Source organism: Molossus molossus, unplaced genomic scaffold (assembly GCF_014108415.1).
Source record: "Molossus molossus isolate mMolMol1 unplaced genomic scaffold, mMolMol1.p scaffold_m16_p_11, whole genome shotgun sequence".
Classification (NCBI taxonomy): domain Eukaryota; kingdom Metazoa; phylum Chordata; class Mammalia; order Chiroptera; family Molossidae; genus Molossus; species Molossus molossus.
In genome coordinates this window covers 51,266,881-51,280,688 of record NW_023425346.1, presented here as the reverse complement: position 1 = coordinate 51,280,688, position 13,808 = coordinate 51,266,881, and the positions used below count along the sequence as shown (strand labels likewise).

At 36.7% G+C, this 13,808-nt stretch overlaps 1 protein-coding gene across 16 annotated transcripts in view; it reads left to right on the top strand.

Moving 5' to 3' along the window:
• The window catches only part of CARF (calcium responsive transcription factor), a 66,552-nt gene extending 53,014 nt beyond the window's left edge, over window positions 1-13,538 (top strand). For 14 of the 16 annotated variants that reach the window (XM_036253540.1, XM_036253535.1, XM_036253538.1 and 11 more), the window contains 3 exons: window positions 1,941-2,119; window positions 5,117-5,145; window positions 13,443-13,527. In XM_036253540.1, the coding sequence (XP_036109433.1) occupies window positions 1,941-2,059 (119 nt within the window). In that variant the 3' untranslated portion in view covers window positions 2,060-2,119; window positions 5,117-5,145; window positions 13,443-13,527. Of the gene's footprint in view, window positions 1-1,940; window positions 2,402-5,116; window positions 5,146-13,442 lie in introns of those variants that run through there. The other 2 variants (XM_036253534.1, XM_036253539.1) reach the window with 2 other exon arrangements.
• Window positions 13,539-13,808: the final 270 nt, after the last annotated feature.

Sequence of the window (13,808 nt, the reverse complement as noted above, 5' to 3'; positions counted from 1 at the left end):
ACTTTTTTTTTTTTTTCATCCTCACCCGAGGACATTTTTCCATTTTTTTACTCAGATAGAGCGGGAAGGAGAGAGAGGAAGAGAGAGAAACATCGATGTGAAAGGGACACATCGAGTGGCCGCCACCCACACGACCCAACCAGGGCCGGGGACAAACTGCAGCCAAGGTACATGCCCTTAGCGGGAACCGAACCCGGGTCTCTGTGGACCGCAGGCCAACGCTCTAACCGCTGAGCCAAACCGGCCAGGGCTGGAAGTATTACTTTTAAGAAAATTTATCCAGAGGGCTATGACAGTTGTCACTAATGAGGAACTTATGTAGAAGAGAAGGAAAAGGGATATACTTGAATGAATCCTTATAACAACTTCTTAAAATAGTTGATAGTGTCCATATTCTATAGATGAGGAAACCAAGGCTCAAAGAGGTTAAGTAATTGCCTAAGATATCTAGTAAGTGACAAGGAATTTAAACTTAGATCTAACCACCTCCAAAGCTTTTCCATTCTAATATGTGTCCTCCCTCTGTATTGTGCCAGAGTATTTCTGGGATCTCTAAATCAAATTGCTTTAAAGGAGACCCTCAATGTATCTGAACTTGCATGATTTATCAAGTTAGCTCATGACCTGAAGGACTACTTGACCAGAATTTATTCTCCTGGTCATTTAAATCCATCCTCTACTGGTTTTCTCTATGGCTTGGGCTAAACTCCAACACACCCATGTGACATGCATGAGGTGTGTTCAACACACTTCTCTAAGCACATATGGTCGGTCCCTTTAACTTCAATTCTGTATAGCAACTGAAACATTGATATTCCTGAGAAGGAGGGAGAAAGATTTTATCTTAGATATTCCAACTGCCACTCCACACTGCCAGTGTTTCTAGTGCATTCTGAAATATTTTAGATCAAACACATAGCTCATGCAGAACTATCATTTGAGATGAGGTATTTTTTTTTAATCTTCACCCAAGGACATTTTTTGATATTTTGTTTAGATAGAGTGGGAGGGAGAGAGAGAGAGAGAGAAACATCAACGTGAAAGGGACACATCGAGTGGTTGCCACCCACACGACCCAACCAGGGCCGGGGACAAACTGCAACCGAGGTATGCATCCCTAGCAGGAACTGAACCCGGTCTCTCCAGACTGCAGGCCGACGCTCTAACTGCTGAGCCAAACTGGCCAGGGCTATAGTGAAGTTTCTTTAGAGAGGTAACAGTTGCTTAATATATGACCACATGTGGAAACCATAAGGGAATGGTAACACATCTGTGAATTTGTGATACATATGCCTGCTGTTGGCAAAACAAATAATTTTGAAATAATGGGAGGCTTTCTGACTTAGAGTTACATATGCTTTCACAGACGATTATGTTTAAATAATAGTGATTTCTTATAATTTTATCACATGGACTGCCTTTTTTAAAATTGGTGTTTAATTTTTTTCTTTATTGATTTTAGAGAGAGAGGAAGGGAGAGGGAGAGATAGAAACATCAATGAGAGAGAACATTGATTGGTTGCCTCCTGCATGCCCCCCACTGGGGATCAGGCCCACAACCTGGGTCTGTGCCCTGACCAGGAATCAAACTGGCGACCTCTTGGTGCATGGGTTGGTGCTCAACCACTGAGCCATACTGGCCAGGCTATGGACTGCTTTTTTATCAAAGTATCTTTAGAGGAGAATGACTTTATAGATTTCTTGTCTCTCTCTCTTCTCTTTTTATTACTAGAAGCATACTGAAGGAATTTAACATGAATGACTATTAAGATGTCAGAAGCACTAAATTCTCAAATGCATAACTACTTTTATAAATTACTTTGTTCTTTTTTTCAAACTATTGTTTTATGCTTTGATTCTAAATTCATATAATTGTAGAGATCCCTGTGTTATAAATTGTATTAACCTTTAGGGTTTTTCTTGTATGTTTGGTTTTAAAGTTGAAGAAAATCCAGAAGGTACCATTTCTGTGAACCAAGTTAAACAAGAACCCAAAGAACCAGGATTGTCTGTGGAAGCAAAAATAAATTTGGACTGTAAGAAATTATCTGCTACATAAATTGTTGAAGCTTTTCAGAATTGTACAACTCTGGTGACTTCTGATGTCATAGAACAGAAGGTGAATATTGTCAAACCTCAGCAATGTGATAAGTGGACTGAAGACTGGTTCAATGAGCAGCTTTGATTTAAAACTGATATATTTGTTGACAATTCCATAGTTTTACCTTAAGAGATATTTTACCTCTTGTTTTGTATAATTTTTATGCTTTTTGAGTATCTGATAAGGCCAGTATTTCAGAAGGTCATCTGAACTTATCCATGGTAATATAGCCTGAACACAGTTATCTAACTTATTCCTTGGAAATACCCTATTTTGGCTCTTAGAAATGAAAAAGAACAAAAACGATGTGAGTGAGTGTGTGTGTGTGCATGCGATATGACTTTTTTTTTTTTTTTTATTTCTAAAACAACTTTCTCTTTAAAGTTGTGAAGAAATTTTTTAAATTGGCAGACAGGTGAGAGAAGATTTATAGTCTTTCTCATTTGGAAAAATAAAACAATTCATTTTACTTTATATCACAAAGCCCAGCATTCACATCTATGGAAACTGTGTAGTTGCATTTTATCTTCTTTTATTCTGATTTTTATACTTGTAACTACAAACCAATAGCATACTAATAGTCACGTAGTAGAAATTTAAAGGATCTTGGTAAGTACTGAGAATTTTTTTTTTATCCTCATCTGAGGACATTTTTTCGTTTTTTTGTTCAGATAGAGTGGGAGGGAGAGAGAGGAAGAGAGAGAAAGAGAGAAACATTGTTGTGAAAGAGACACATCAAGTGGTTGCCACCTGAACGACCCAACGAGGGCCAGGGACAAACTGCAACCGAGGTACGTGCCCTTAGCGGGAACTCAACCTGGATCTCTGGACCGCAGACCGACGCTCTAACCGCTGAGCCAAACCAGCTAGGGCAGTACTGAGAATTTTAACGAATTAATCAAATAGGCAACAGAAATATATGTATATTGCATGGATTTATGCAGTATTGTAATACAACTCTACTTATGGGTAGAAAAATGTAAAAATTGAGAGCATTCTGAAAGAATTTACAGAAAATTTGGGGAACTTTTTGAAATTGGCAGAGGATTTTTTCCTATTTTATAGTGAAGATTCAGCTCTGGTTAGAAAAGAATTTGAGTTGTATTTATTTTTGTATGCCAGACTTTTTACTGAATTGATGATTTATAATATTTCAAGGTAAATATTTATAGTTTAAAATTTAGTTTATATTAAAACTTTAAAACAACTAATGTGTTATATATATTTGCTTGTTGAGTAAGTATATTTACCTCATATATTGAATATAAGCTTCTATTTTCTGGAAGGTTGGCAAACTTGAAACATCAATTATAACTGACAAGAAATCAACCTAAAGACATTTTTCCCCCTCAGAGACCATCTTGTGGATATAGTAAAAGTAGTAAGGATTTCAAATGGATATTAATGTTTAATATTCAAAGCATGCGGAATATAATATGAAATTTAACTATAATACTTTACATGAATATGAGGGGCTTTTTTTGTTTTCTTGTTTTTTTTTGGCATTTCTAAGTTCAGTCTCCCATTCTTTTTTTTTTTTTTTTCTTTATTGATTTTAGGGAGAGAGAGAAACATTGATAAGAGAGAACATCAATTGGCCACCTCCTGCATGCCCCCCAACTGGGGATTTGGCCCACAACCTGGACATGTGCCCTGACCAGGAATCAATCCGGTGACCTCTTGGTGCATGGGTTGACGCTCAACCCCTGAGCCACACTGGCTGTGCCAATCTCCCATTCTTTTTTTTTTTCCAAAATTTTTTGTCCTTTATTGACTTTAGAGAGAGAGGAAGGGAGAGGGAGAGAGAAACATCGACTGGCAGCCTCCTATATGCCTTCCACTGGGGATCGGGCCCACAACCTGGGCATGTGTCCTGACCAGGAATCAAACCAGCGACCTCTTGGTGCAGGGTTGACGCTCAACCCCTGAGCCACACCTGCTGGACCCAATCTCCCATTCTTAATTCACTTTAATAGTTTCAGGTACACAAATGTGTAAGAATAAAGCACTGTTACATTAGAAGTGGGTGGAATTTTGAAATTCCTTGCCCTTTAGATTTATACCTATTTAATACAAAATGTATTATTTAAACCCCTATTTAATGCAAAGTTAATATTCAGTTACATGTATGATTTTTAGTAAGACTTGTTTATCATTTTCCTAATAAATGAAAATATTTTTTAATCCTCACCTGAGGATATTTTTTCCATTTCAGATAGAGTGGGAGGGGGAGAGAGACAGAGAGAGAGAGAGACAGAGAGAGAAACATCTATGTCATAGAGACACATCGACTAGCCACCTCCCACACAACCTTTACCAGGGCGCTGAGGACTGAACCTCAACTGAGTCATGTGCCCCTGACTGGAATCAAACCTGTGACTATCTGGTCCTCTGGCTGACGCTCTAACTGCTGAGCCAATCTGTCAGGGCTAAATGAAAATATTTGATGCCAGCATTTATAGAGTTAGGCTGCCAAATCTATTATGTTATGCTAAGTTAAACACAACTCTTAGTTACCTCAAACCCAGATTTCTCTTGTCTGTGCAAACTTAAAGGGAATAAGTCCAAATTAATTTATAGTTTAGTGTTGCATTGCAGATAATGGTCTTTTCATTTGTTATTTCTAGTTTTTATGGAAACTCTTTTCAAGATTTTATGTAATAGAGCTTCATGTTTCATCAATGACAATTTATTATTAAATATTTTATCAATTGAACTATATTTCTTTGGAAACATTCCTTTATTTTTTGATGTTGAGTTGCTAAGGAGAAATGCTTGTTAAGATACAAACTCTAGTCAGTTACTGAACAAAACATAATTTAAAAATATTTGTCTTGCCAAAACATAGTTTTAAAATATTTCTCTCACTTCATTCTCTGTGAATGTCTCTTCTGATACTATTTTTTTTTATAATGAGGACAGAAAGTTACCGTGCATCTTCCCCATAAACGAAAACAAAAGAAAAGTGTATGGAGGAAGTTTAAATTCCTAATTATATACTCTCTTGGTTTTTAGGTAGAAACTGGAACTATCAATATTTTCATGTAAGTATTCAATGAATAATAGCTCTTTAAAAATGGTTTCTAAATTAGTTTTTAAAAGTTCATTGTCCTCTAAATGCATATTCAGTCACAGTATATCAGTGTTGTATTTTAAAGGTGCTTAGCTTTGCTTTTTTTTTTTTTTTTTTTGCTTAATCCTCACCCAAGGATATTTTTCCATTGATTTTTAGATAGAATGGTAGGGCCGGAGAGAGAGAGGAAGAGAAAGAAACATGAATGTGAGAGAGACACATCAGTTGGTTGCCTCCCCACTGACCCTTATTGGGGCCAGGCATCAAACCTTCCTGCAACCCAGGTACGTGCCATTGAGTGGCAATTGAACCAGGGACCCTTCAGTCCAAGAGCTGATGCTCTAACCACTGAGAAAACTGGCCAGGGCAGCATGTATTTTTTGTAAAGTATGTTTACATATTTTAAATATTCAGTTTTTTTTTTTTTTAATGTGCAGGGTATTGAATGCAAGTGCATAAAATTTTCAGTATCTATATTTGGCATTCTCCTAACAGCTCCACAGCAAAGTTTGACAAATGCTCTTTTGTGTCATGTATTACAAGGTGTAATATCTGTGATATTAAGATGGACATTCAAAATAAGCACTTAGAAATTCATAATTACAGTTGAGCTTGTTTCTTTATTGTAGTTCTTATGTTCCAAGTTTCCAAGTGAACTTTATATATACTACAATGAATTAGATAAACACAGCTATGGTGGGCATTTTCCTCAATACTAATTTTCTGTGTAAGCAGTTGATATACATAAAAAAAATTAACATGTATATTTATGCCAGGTAAATATTTTCAAAAAGTTACAAAATGATAGAAATTCAATTTTGGGATCTGGTCCTGCATTAAAGTTTCTAATTTTGAGGCCCACCAGCTTTTATCTCATTTTTATATTCTGTCAAAATACATACTTAATCATGTGAGTATGAGAAAGATGTCATTTAATTTGTACCAGGATTTTCTTTAAGTTTTAAAAATGTGTGTGTGCGCATGCGTGTGTATGTGTATACCTTAAAGTATAATGTCCTTGTTATAATGTAATTTTTTCATTAAAATACTGTGCTTTTTTTCTTAAACTTGTTAGTTTTCTTTTTATACTTTCCCTGGGGATAGTGTTGGTTTTGTTCATTTTGAAGATGCTGAATAAATATTCTGATATCTGAGAATTCTGGCAATAGATTTATTTTCAGTTTTTTTTTAAGTGTAACTACCAGTAATTCCTGTTACCATTACATTTGGGGACATATATACATTTAGTATTCTCAGGTCATCAAACCATCAACATTTTAAAACAATGTGTGAAATAAGATATAATTAATTCTTTCCCCCTACATTTTGGCTCTGACATTTAAAGTATAGCTTTATATTTTTGGAGTGATGACAGAGTATGTTATTTAAAAAGGATATGTTATTTAAAAAGGAGGGATCATTAATTTTTTCTCTTTTTGTTTTTTTACTTTTTTGCATAATTCCACTTTGCCTATTTTTCAGGACCATAGAAAATCTTTCTCCAGATGGGGAACTGCATTTACTCTTCTCCATCAGCTGATTTAGGCTTTAGACATCTTTTTTTGTTTGTTTGTTTGTTTATCCTCATCCGAGGACATTTTTCCATTTTTTGTTCAGATAGCGTGGGAGAGAGAGAAACATAGATGTGAAAGGGACACATCAAGTGGCTGCCTCACACACAACCTAACCAGGGCCAGGGACACACTGCAACCGAGGTACATGCCCTTAGCGGGAACCGAACCTGGGTCTCTCTAGACCGCAGGCCAACGCTCTAAACACTGATCCAAACCAGCCAGGATTAGGCTTTAGACATCTTAAATGATGTATTGTTTTGATATCTAAGTATCTGCAATTCTACTTAATTAACATAATCATAATGTCAAAGCCTTAGTATTATTTTGCCACGTGTTAGCTATAAATTGTATTGTTAAATAATAAAAATATTTGTTGTTGAGTGAATTCTTAGAACTTCAAGAGTAAAATTAGAATTTAAAAAAAACCTTACTTATTAATGGATCCTAAACTGATTCATGAGAAAAATGAATAAATTGTATGGTTAATATGGAAAAACTTTGAGAATGTAATAGGGGTATAAAAGTGCAGGAGAGATGTTGTCTAGGGGTAATATTTACAGCCAAATTCCTAAAGATCTAATGTACAGCATAGTAGTTATAGTCAACAATACTGTATTTTAAATTTCAAAGTTGTTCAGAGACTAGATCTTTTATTTTTTTCACAGTGTAAAATTTTTATGTCTCAGTAGAGACTAGACCTTAATTGTTCTCACCACAAAAGAAAATTATGCGATGAGATAGAGGTATTAGCTAACACTATGATGATAATCATATTGTAAAACATAAATTATAAAATCAGTATATTGTATATCTTTTTTTTGTTTTTGTTTTTTTTATCCTCACCCAAGGACATTTTTCCATTTTTTGTACAGATAGAGTGGGAGGGAAAGAGAGAGAGAGAGAGAAACATCGACGTGAAAGGGACACATCAAGTGGCTGCCACCCGCACGACCAACCAGGGCCGGGGACAAACTGCAACCGAGGTACATGCCCTTAGTGGGAACCAAACCCGGGTCTCTCTGGACCGCAGGCCGATGCTCTAACCACTGAGCCAAACTGGCCAGGGCAGTATATTGTATATCTTAAACTTAAAAATGTTTTATGTTAATTATATCTCAGTAAAAAATGAATTCTAAAACCAGAAGAAAGAGTGGGAGGCAGATACCAGCAATTTTTAATTTAAATATACTTATTGAGGTATAATTGATATACAATAAACTGCACATATTTAAAGTGTACAGTTTGATAAGTTTTGATATATGTGTACATATGTGCAAGCATCATCACAGTTAAAATAATGAACATATCCATCATTCCCAAAAGATTCTTAGTGTTCCTTTGTAATCCATCTGCACTTCTTCACTCCCACGTGCACTCCACGATCCCTAAATATACTGATCTGCTTTCTGTCACTAAAGTTCAATTTGCTTTGTCTATAATTTTATGAAATGAAATCTTATAGTATGAACTTGTTCTTTTAACAAGGAACATTTTTTTTAAAAGTATTTTTTCCTTTATTGATTTTAGAGCGAGAGAAAGGGAGAGAGAGAAACATTGATGAGACAGAACATCGATTGGCCGCCTCCTGCATGCCCCTACTGGGGATTTGGCAGACAACCTGGGCGTGTGCCCTGACTGGGAATCAGACCAGCGACTTCCTGGTGCATGGGTCGACGCTTAACCACTGAGCCACACCGGCTGGGCTAGTATGAAGTTTTTCATCTGACTTTTGTCACTCAGCACAGTTATTTTGAGCTTTATATATGTCACAGGGTAAACAATTTACTTCATTTTACTGCCGAGTAGTATTTCATTGTATGATTTGACCATAATTTGTTTATTCATTCACCTGTTGATGGACATCTGGGTTGTTTATGGTCCTTGGCTATTTCAAATAAAGCTGCTATGAACATTTATATAAGTCTTTGTATGGACATAATCTTTCATTTCTCTTAGGTAAATATTTAGGAGTGATATAGGTTGGTCATATGTTAGGTATATATTTAACCTTTCAATAAATTTTCAACTGATCTTTCAAAATGGTTTTACCATTTTATGTTTCTATCAGCAGTGTATGAGAGTTCCAGGTGCTTTCTATCCTAGCCAACACTTAGTATGGACAGGCTTTAAAATTTTCGTAATAGGTGTGAAGTATTTTGTCATTGTGGTTTTAATTTCCATTTATCTAATGAATACTGTTGAACATTTTTCCTTTTTTTTTTTTTTTGCATCTGTATATCTTCTTTAGTGAAGTGTCTGCCTGAATCTTTCACCCATTTTTAAGTTGAATTGTTTTTTTAGTATAGAGGTTTAAAAAGTGTATTCTAGATTCAAGTCCATTATTTGAAATGTGATTTACAAATATTTTCACCTGATCTGTTGCTTATCTTTTCACTCTCTTAACAGAATCTTAAAAAGGGAAGAAGTTTCTGATTGTGATAAAGTCCAAGTCCAATATATCTTTTTTTTTTAAATTAACTTTATTGGGGTGACATTGGTTAATAGGATTTTAATAGGATTCAAGTGTACATTTATATGATACATTATCTGTATATTGCATTGTGTGCTCACAACCCACAGTCAAATCATCTTCTGTCATCTTATATTTGGCCCCCTTTACCTTTTACTACCCCCACCCCCTTCCCTCTGATAACCACCATACTGTTGTCTGTGTCAGTGAGTTTTAGTTTTATATCCCCCATATGAGTGAAATCATGTGGTTCTCAGTTTTTTCTGAATAACTTATTTCACTTAGCATAATATTCTCAAGGTCTATCCATGTTGTTGCAAATAGCAGTATTGCATCTTTTCTTATGGCTGAGTAGTATTCTATAGTATATATGTACCGCATCTTTATCCAATCCATCCATCAAAGGACACTTTGGTTGTCTCCATGTCTTGGCCACTGTGAATAATGCTGCAATGAACATAGGGTACATATATCTTTGAGAATGAATGTTTTCAAATTTTTGGGGTAGATACCTGGAAGAGGGATTGCTGGGTCATATGGTAACTCTGTTCTTTTTTTTAAAAATTAATTTGTTTATTTTTGTTACAGATGGTTCTCCTCCCCCCTCCCCCCAGACACCCTTCTCCCTATTGTGCCTCCCACCCCAACCCCGCAAGCATTGTCTATGGCCACTGGTTATGCATACACGCATATAAGTTCTTTGGTTTATCTTATCCCTCTCCCCCGCCCCCTCCTCTGAAGTTTGTCAGTCTGAACCGTAATCCTTTCTATGTCTCTGGGTCAATTTTGTTCATCAGTTTTTTTTGTCCATTATATTCCACAAATAAGTAAGATCATGTAGTGTTTGTCTTTCTCTGATTGCCTTATTTCGTTTAGCATAATACTCTCCAGGTCTCTCCACGTTGTCTCAAAGGATACAAGATCTTTCTTTCTTAACAGCTGCATAGTGTTCCATTGTTTATGTGTACCACAGCTTTTTTATCCATGCATCTATGGATGGACACTTGGGCTCTTTCTAGATCTTGGAGATTGTAAATAGTGCTGCTATGAACATATGGGTACATATATTCTTTCTGATCAGGCTTCTTAGGATATATTCCTAGAAGTGGGATCACTGGGTCAAATGGCAGTTCAAATCTTAATTTTTTGAGGGAACACCATATTGATTTCCATAGTGGCTGCACCAGTCTGCATTCCCACCAGCAGTGTACTAGAGTCCCCTTTTCTCCGCACCCTTGCCAGCACTTGTTATTTGATGATAGCCATTATGGCTGGTGTGAAGTGATACCTTATCATTGTTTTAATCTGCATCTCTCTGATGATTAGTGACACTGAGCATTTTTTCCTATGTCTTTGGGCCATTTGTATGCCCTGTTTTGATAGGTGCCTATTTAGTTCTTCTGCCCATTTTTTAATTGGGTTCTTTGTCTTCTTTTTGTTGAGTTGTATGAGTACTCTACATATTTTGGAAATTAACCCCTTATTTGATGCATCATTGATAGTTATGCTTTCCCATACAGTGGGTTCCCTTTCCATTTTGATGGTTGTTTCTTTTGCTGTACATAAGTTTTTTAGTTTGATGCAGTCACATGTGTTCATTTTTTCCTTTGTTTCTGTTGCCTTAGGTGAAAATTCTGCTGCATATGATGTCTGAAATTTTGTTGGCTACAATTAATTTCCTCTAGAATTTTTATGGAATCACGAGTCACATTTAAGTGTTTTATCCATTTTGAGTTTATTCTTGTGTATGGTGTAAGTTGATGGTCTAGTTTCATTTTTTTGCACATACCTGTCCAATTTTCCCAACACCATTTATTTATTTATTTGTGTTTCTTTTTCTTTGTCTTTTTCATTTTTTGTTCAGATAGAGCGGGAGGGAGAGAGAGGAAGAGAGAGAGAGAGAGAAACATCGACGTGAAGGGACACATCGAGTGGCTGCCACCCACATGACCAACCAGGGCCGGGGACAAACTGCAACCGAGGTACGTGCCCTTAGCGGGAACCGAACCCGGGTCTCTCTGTACCGCAGGCTGACGCTCCAACCGCTGAGCCAAACCGGCCAGGGCTGTGTTTATTTTTCTTTTTCTTTTTTTTTTATCCTTACTCGAGGACATTTTTTCCATGTTTGTTCAGATAGAGTGGGAGGGAGAGAGAGAGAAACATTGATGTGAAAGGGACACAAGTGGCTGCCACCCGCATGACCCAACCAGGGCCAGGGACAAACAGCAACTGAGGTACGTGCCCTTAGTGGGAACCGAACCCAGGACTCTCTGGACCGTAGGCCGACGCTCTAACTGCTGAGCCAAACCGGCCAGGGCCCAACACCATTTATTAAAGTGGCTGACCTCTTGGTGCATGGGTTGAAGCTCAACCACTGAGCCACACTGGCCGGGCTGTAAGCGAATTCTTGAAGGGAATAAGAGAGTGAATTATTCAGATAATGTGCAGCGTAGTACACTATGAGGGAATTGCAGAATTGAGAATGACTTGCTATGCCTGAAGGTCAGCAAGAAGGCTAATGTGGCTGGAGTAGAGTGAGCAAGTGAGAAAATACTAGGCAATGAAGTGTTGGGTAATATAGGGAGTCAGATCATATGGGGTCTTACAGTTAATTCTAAATACTTTGCTTTTACTCTGAGTAGAAATGGAAGCTATTGCTATGTTCTGAGCAGAGGAATGGCAACATGATATGATTTACCCTATCAAAGGATCACTTTGATCATTTTGTTAAGAATACATTTTATTCTGTCTCCACCTACTAGGTTATAAACATCACTGGGACAGGTATCTTTGTCTTTTTTTGTACATAGATGTATCACAGTGGAAGATGCTTAGAAAATATTTTTGAATGAATGAACACCTGCATTTAAGATTTTAGAGTGTCCTGCCTGGCTGGTGTGGCTCAGTGGTTGAGTGTTGACCCATGCACCAAGAGGTTACCAGTTCGATTCCTGGTCAGGGCACGTGCCCATGTTGTGGGTCCAGCCCCCAGAGTGGGGCATGCAGGAGGTGGCCAATTGATGTCCTCACTCATCGATGTTTCTCTCTCTCTTCCTTTCCTTTCCTCTATCTCTAAAATTAATAAAGAAAAAAAAAGATTCATTGTACTTAAAAAAATATTTTTAGAGTGTCCTTATAGAAAATAAATGCAAAATAACCAGAAAAGAGATGGGGAAACCAAAGGGAGAGAATTACTGAAGAAATGTCTTTGAGTAAGAGAAAGGGGATGGAATCTAGCACGCAAGTAAAGGGTTGACTTTAGATAGGAGCATGGATACCTCATCTATGAATAAATGACAAGGCATACTACATGGGTGAGATGCTAGTAGGTGGAAACAAATGAGGGTCTGTGGAAATTCTCTTTTGATTGCTTCAGTTTTCTCAGTGAAATAAGAAGCAAGCCCCTTTGGTAAATGTGAAGATGATTGTGTGGGAGAAGTATGCTGGGGAGTTGAGGAGAAAAGCTAGTAGGAGAGTAATTAGACAAGGGAAGTATAATACAGGGGTTGGCAAAGTAGGTTTACAGTTCTGAGTACACGAAACAGTTTATTCTTGTGTTTTATTAATTAATTATTGTATTATTTGTATTACAACTATAAGCCTACTTTGCTCATCTCTATTATTTATTAATGGGCCTACTTGATTAAGGGTTCATTTGAGGTTTATGTTCATAAATTGAAATTCATATTAGTCATCATGTTTGTGTGTTTTATTACAGCTGCAATCAGCAGTGACTGAGTATTCATTGCAAACCAGATACTGTTACCTGCTGGCTGTAAGATATATTAACAAAACCTAACCCTAGCCCTATGAGGACTCAAGGGTATTGGCAGACATATATACAATCAACCAGTTGTAAAATGGTGTGATAAGACTATCAATTCAGATGAAGGCTGAACATTTTATGTTAAAGAAGTTCCAGGCTGGCAAGCAGTTTGGGTTGTGGAGGGAGCAGAATATTGCAAAAGAATCACTTCCAAACTCTTACCTCCCTGTGTCCAGTCAAAAACTATTATGTAAATACTATTTTATATAAAATACTATTATGTAAAAACTATGCCAATCCTAATCCCAAACCCCCTGCTTTGAAAGTCATTTCAAACTAGATCCAAAAAAATTCATAAATATTGCACCTCAGACTTTCCCCATGAGACACTGCAGAGACTATTAAGATGTTCTCCCTTACTGTAGTAAGCAAAAAACTCAGTTTTGCTTTATCAACAGGTTATTTTGGAGGTATTTTAAAGGAGCCAGCATTTGATGATCTTGGAGGTCCTATCAAAATCTGGTCGACATGAAAACACTGTGCTCTGAGGCCCTTTGAGTCTCCTGCACAGGGTCTCTCCAGTGATGAAGGTAAGGTAAGTTCACATTGAGTTTGAGCTCTGATTTCTTATTTTCATTGAACACTTCAAATGCTAAGATTAATTTGTTTAGTTTGAGAGTGGTATCTAAGAATATTTTAAAAATCCAGATTGATCAAATTTGAAAAACGATTTTTGATAGAAATCTGCATTATTGCTGATAATACTTTTGTGTCTGTCCTTGTCATTTCTTCATTTTTCATCTATAAGAGGAAGTCCATTGGGA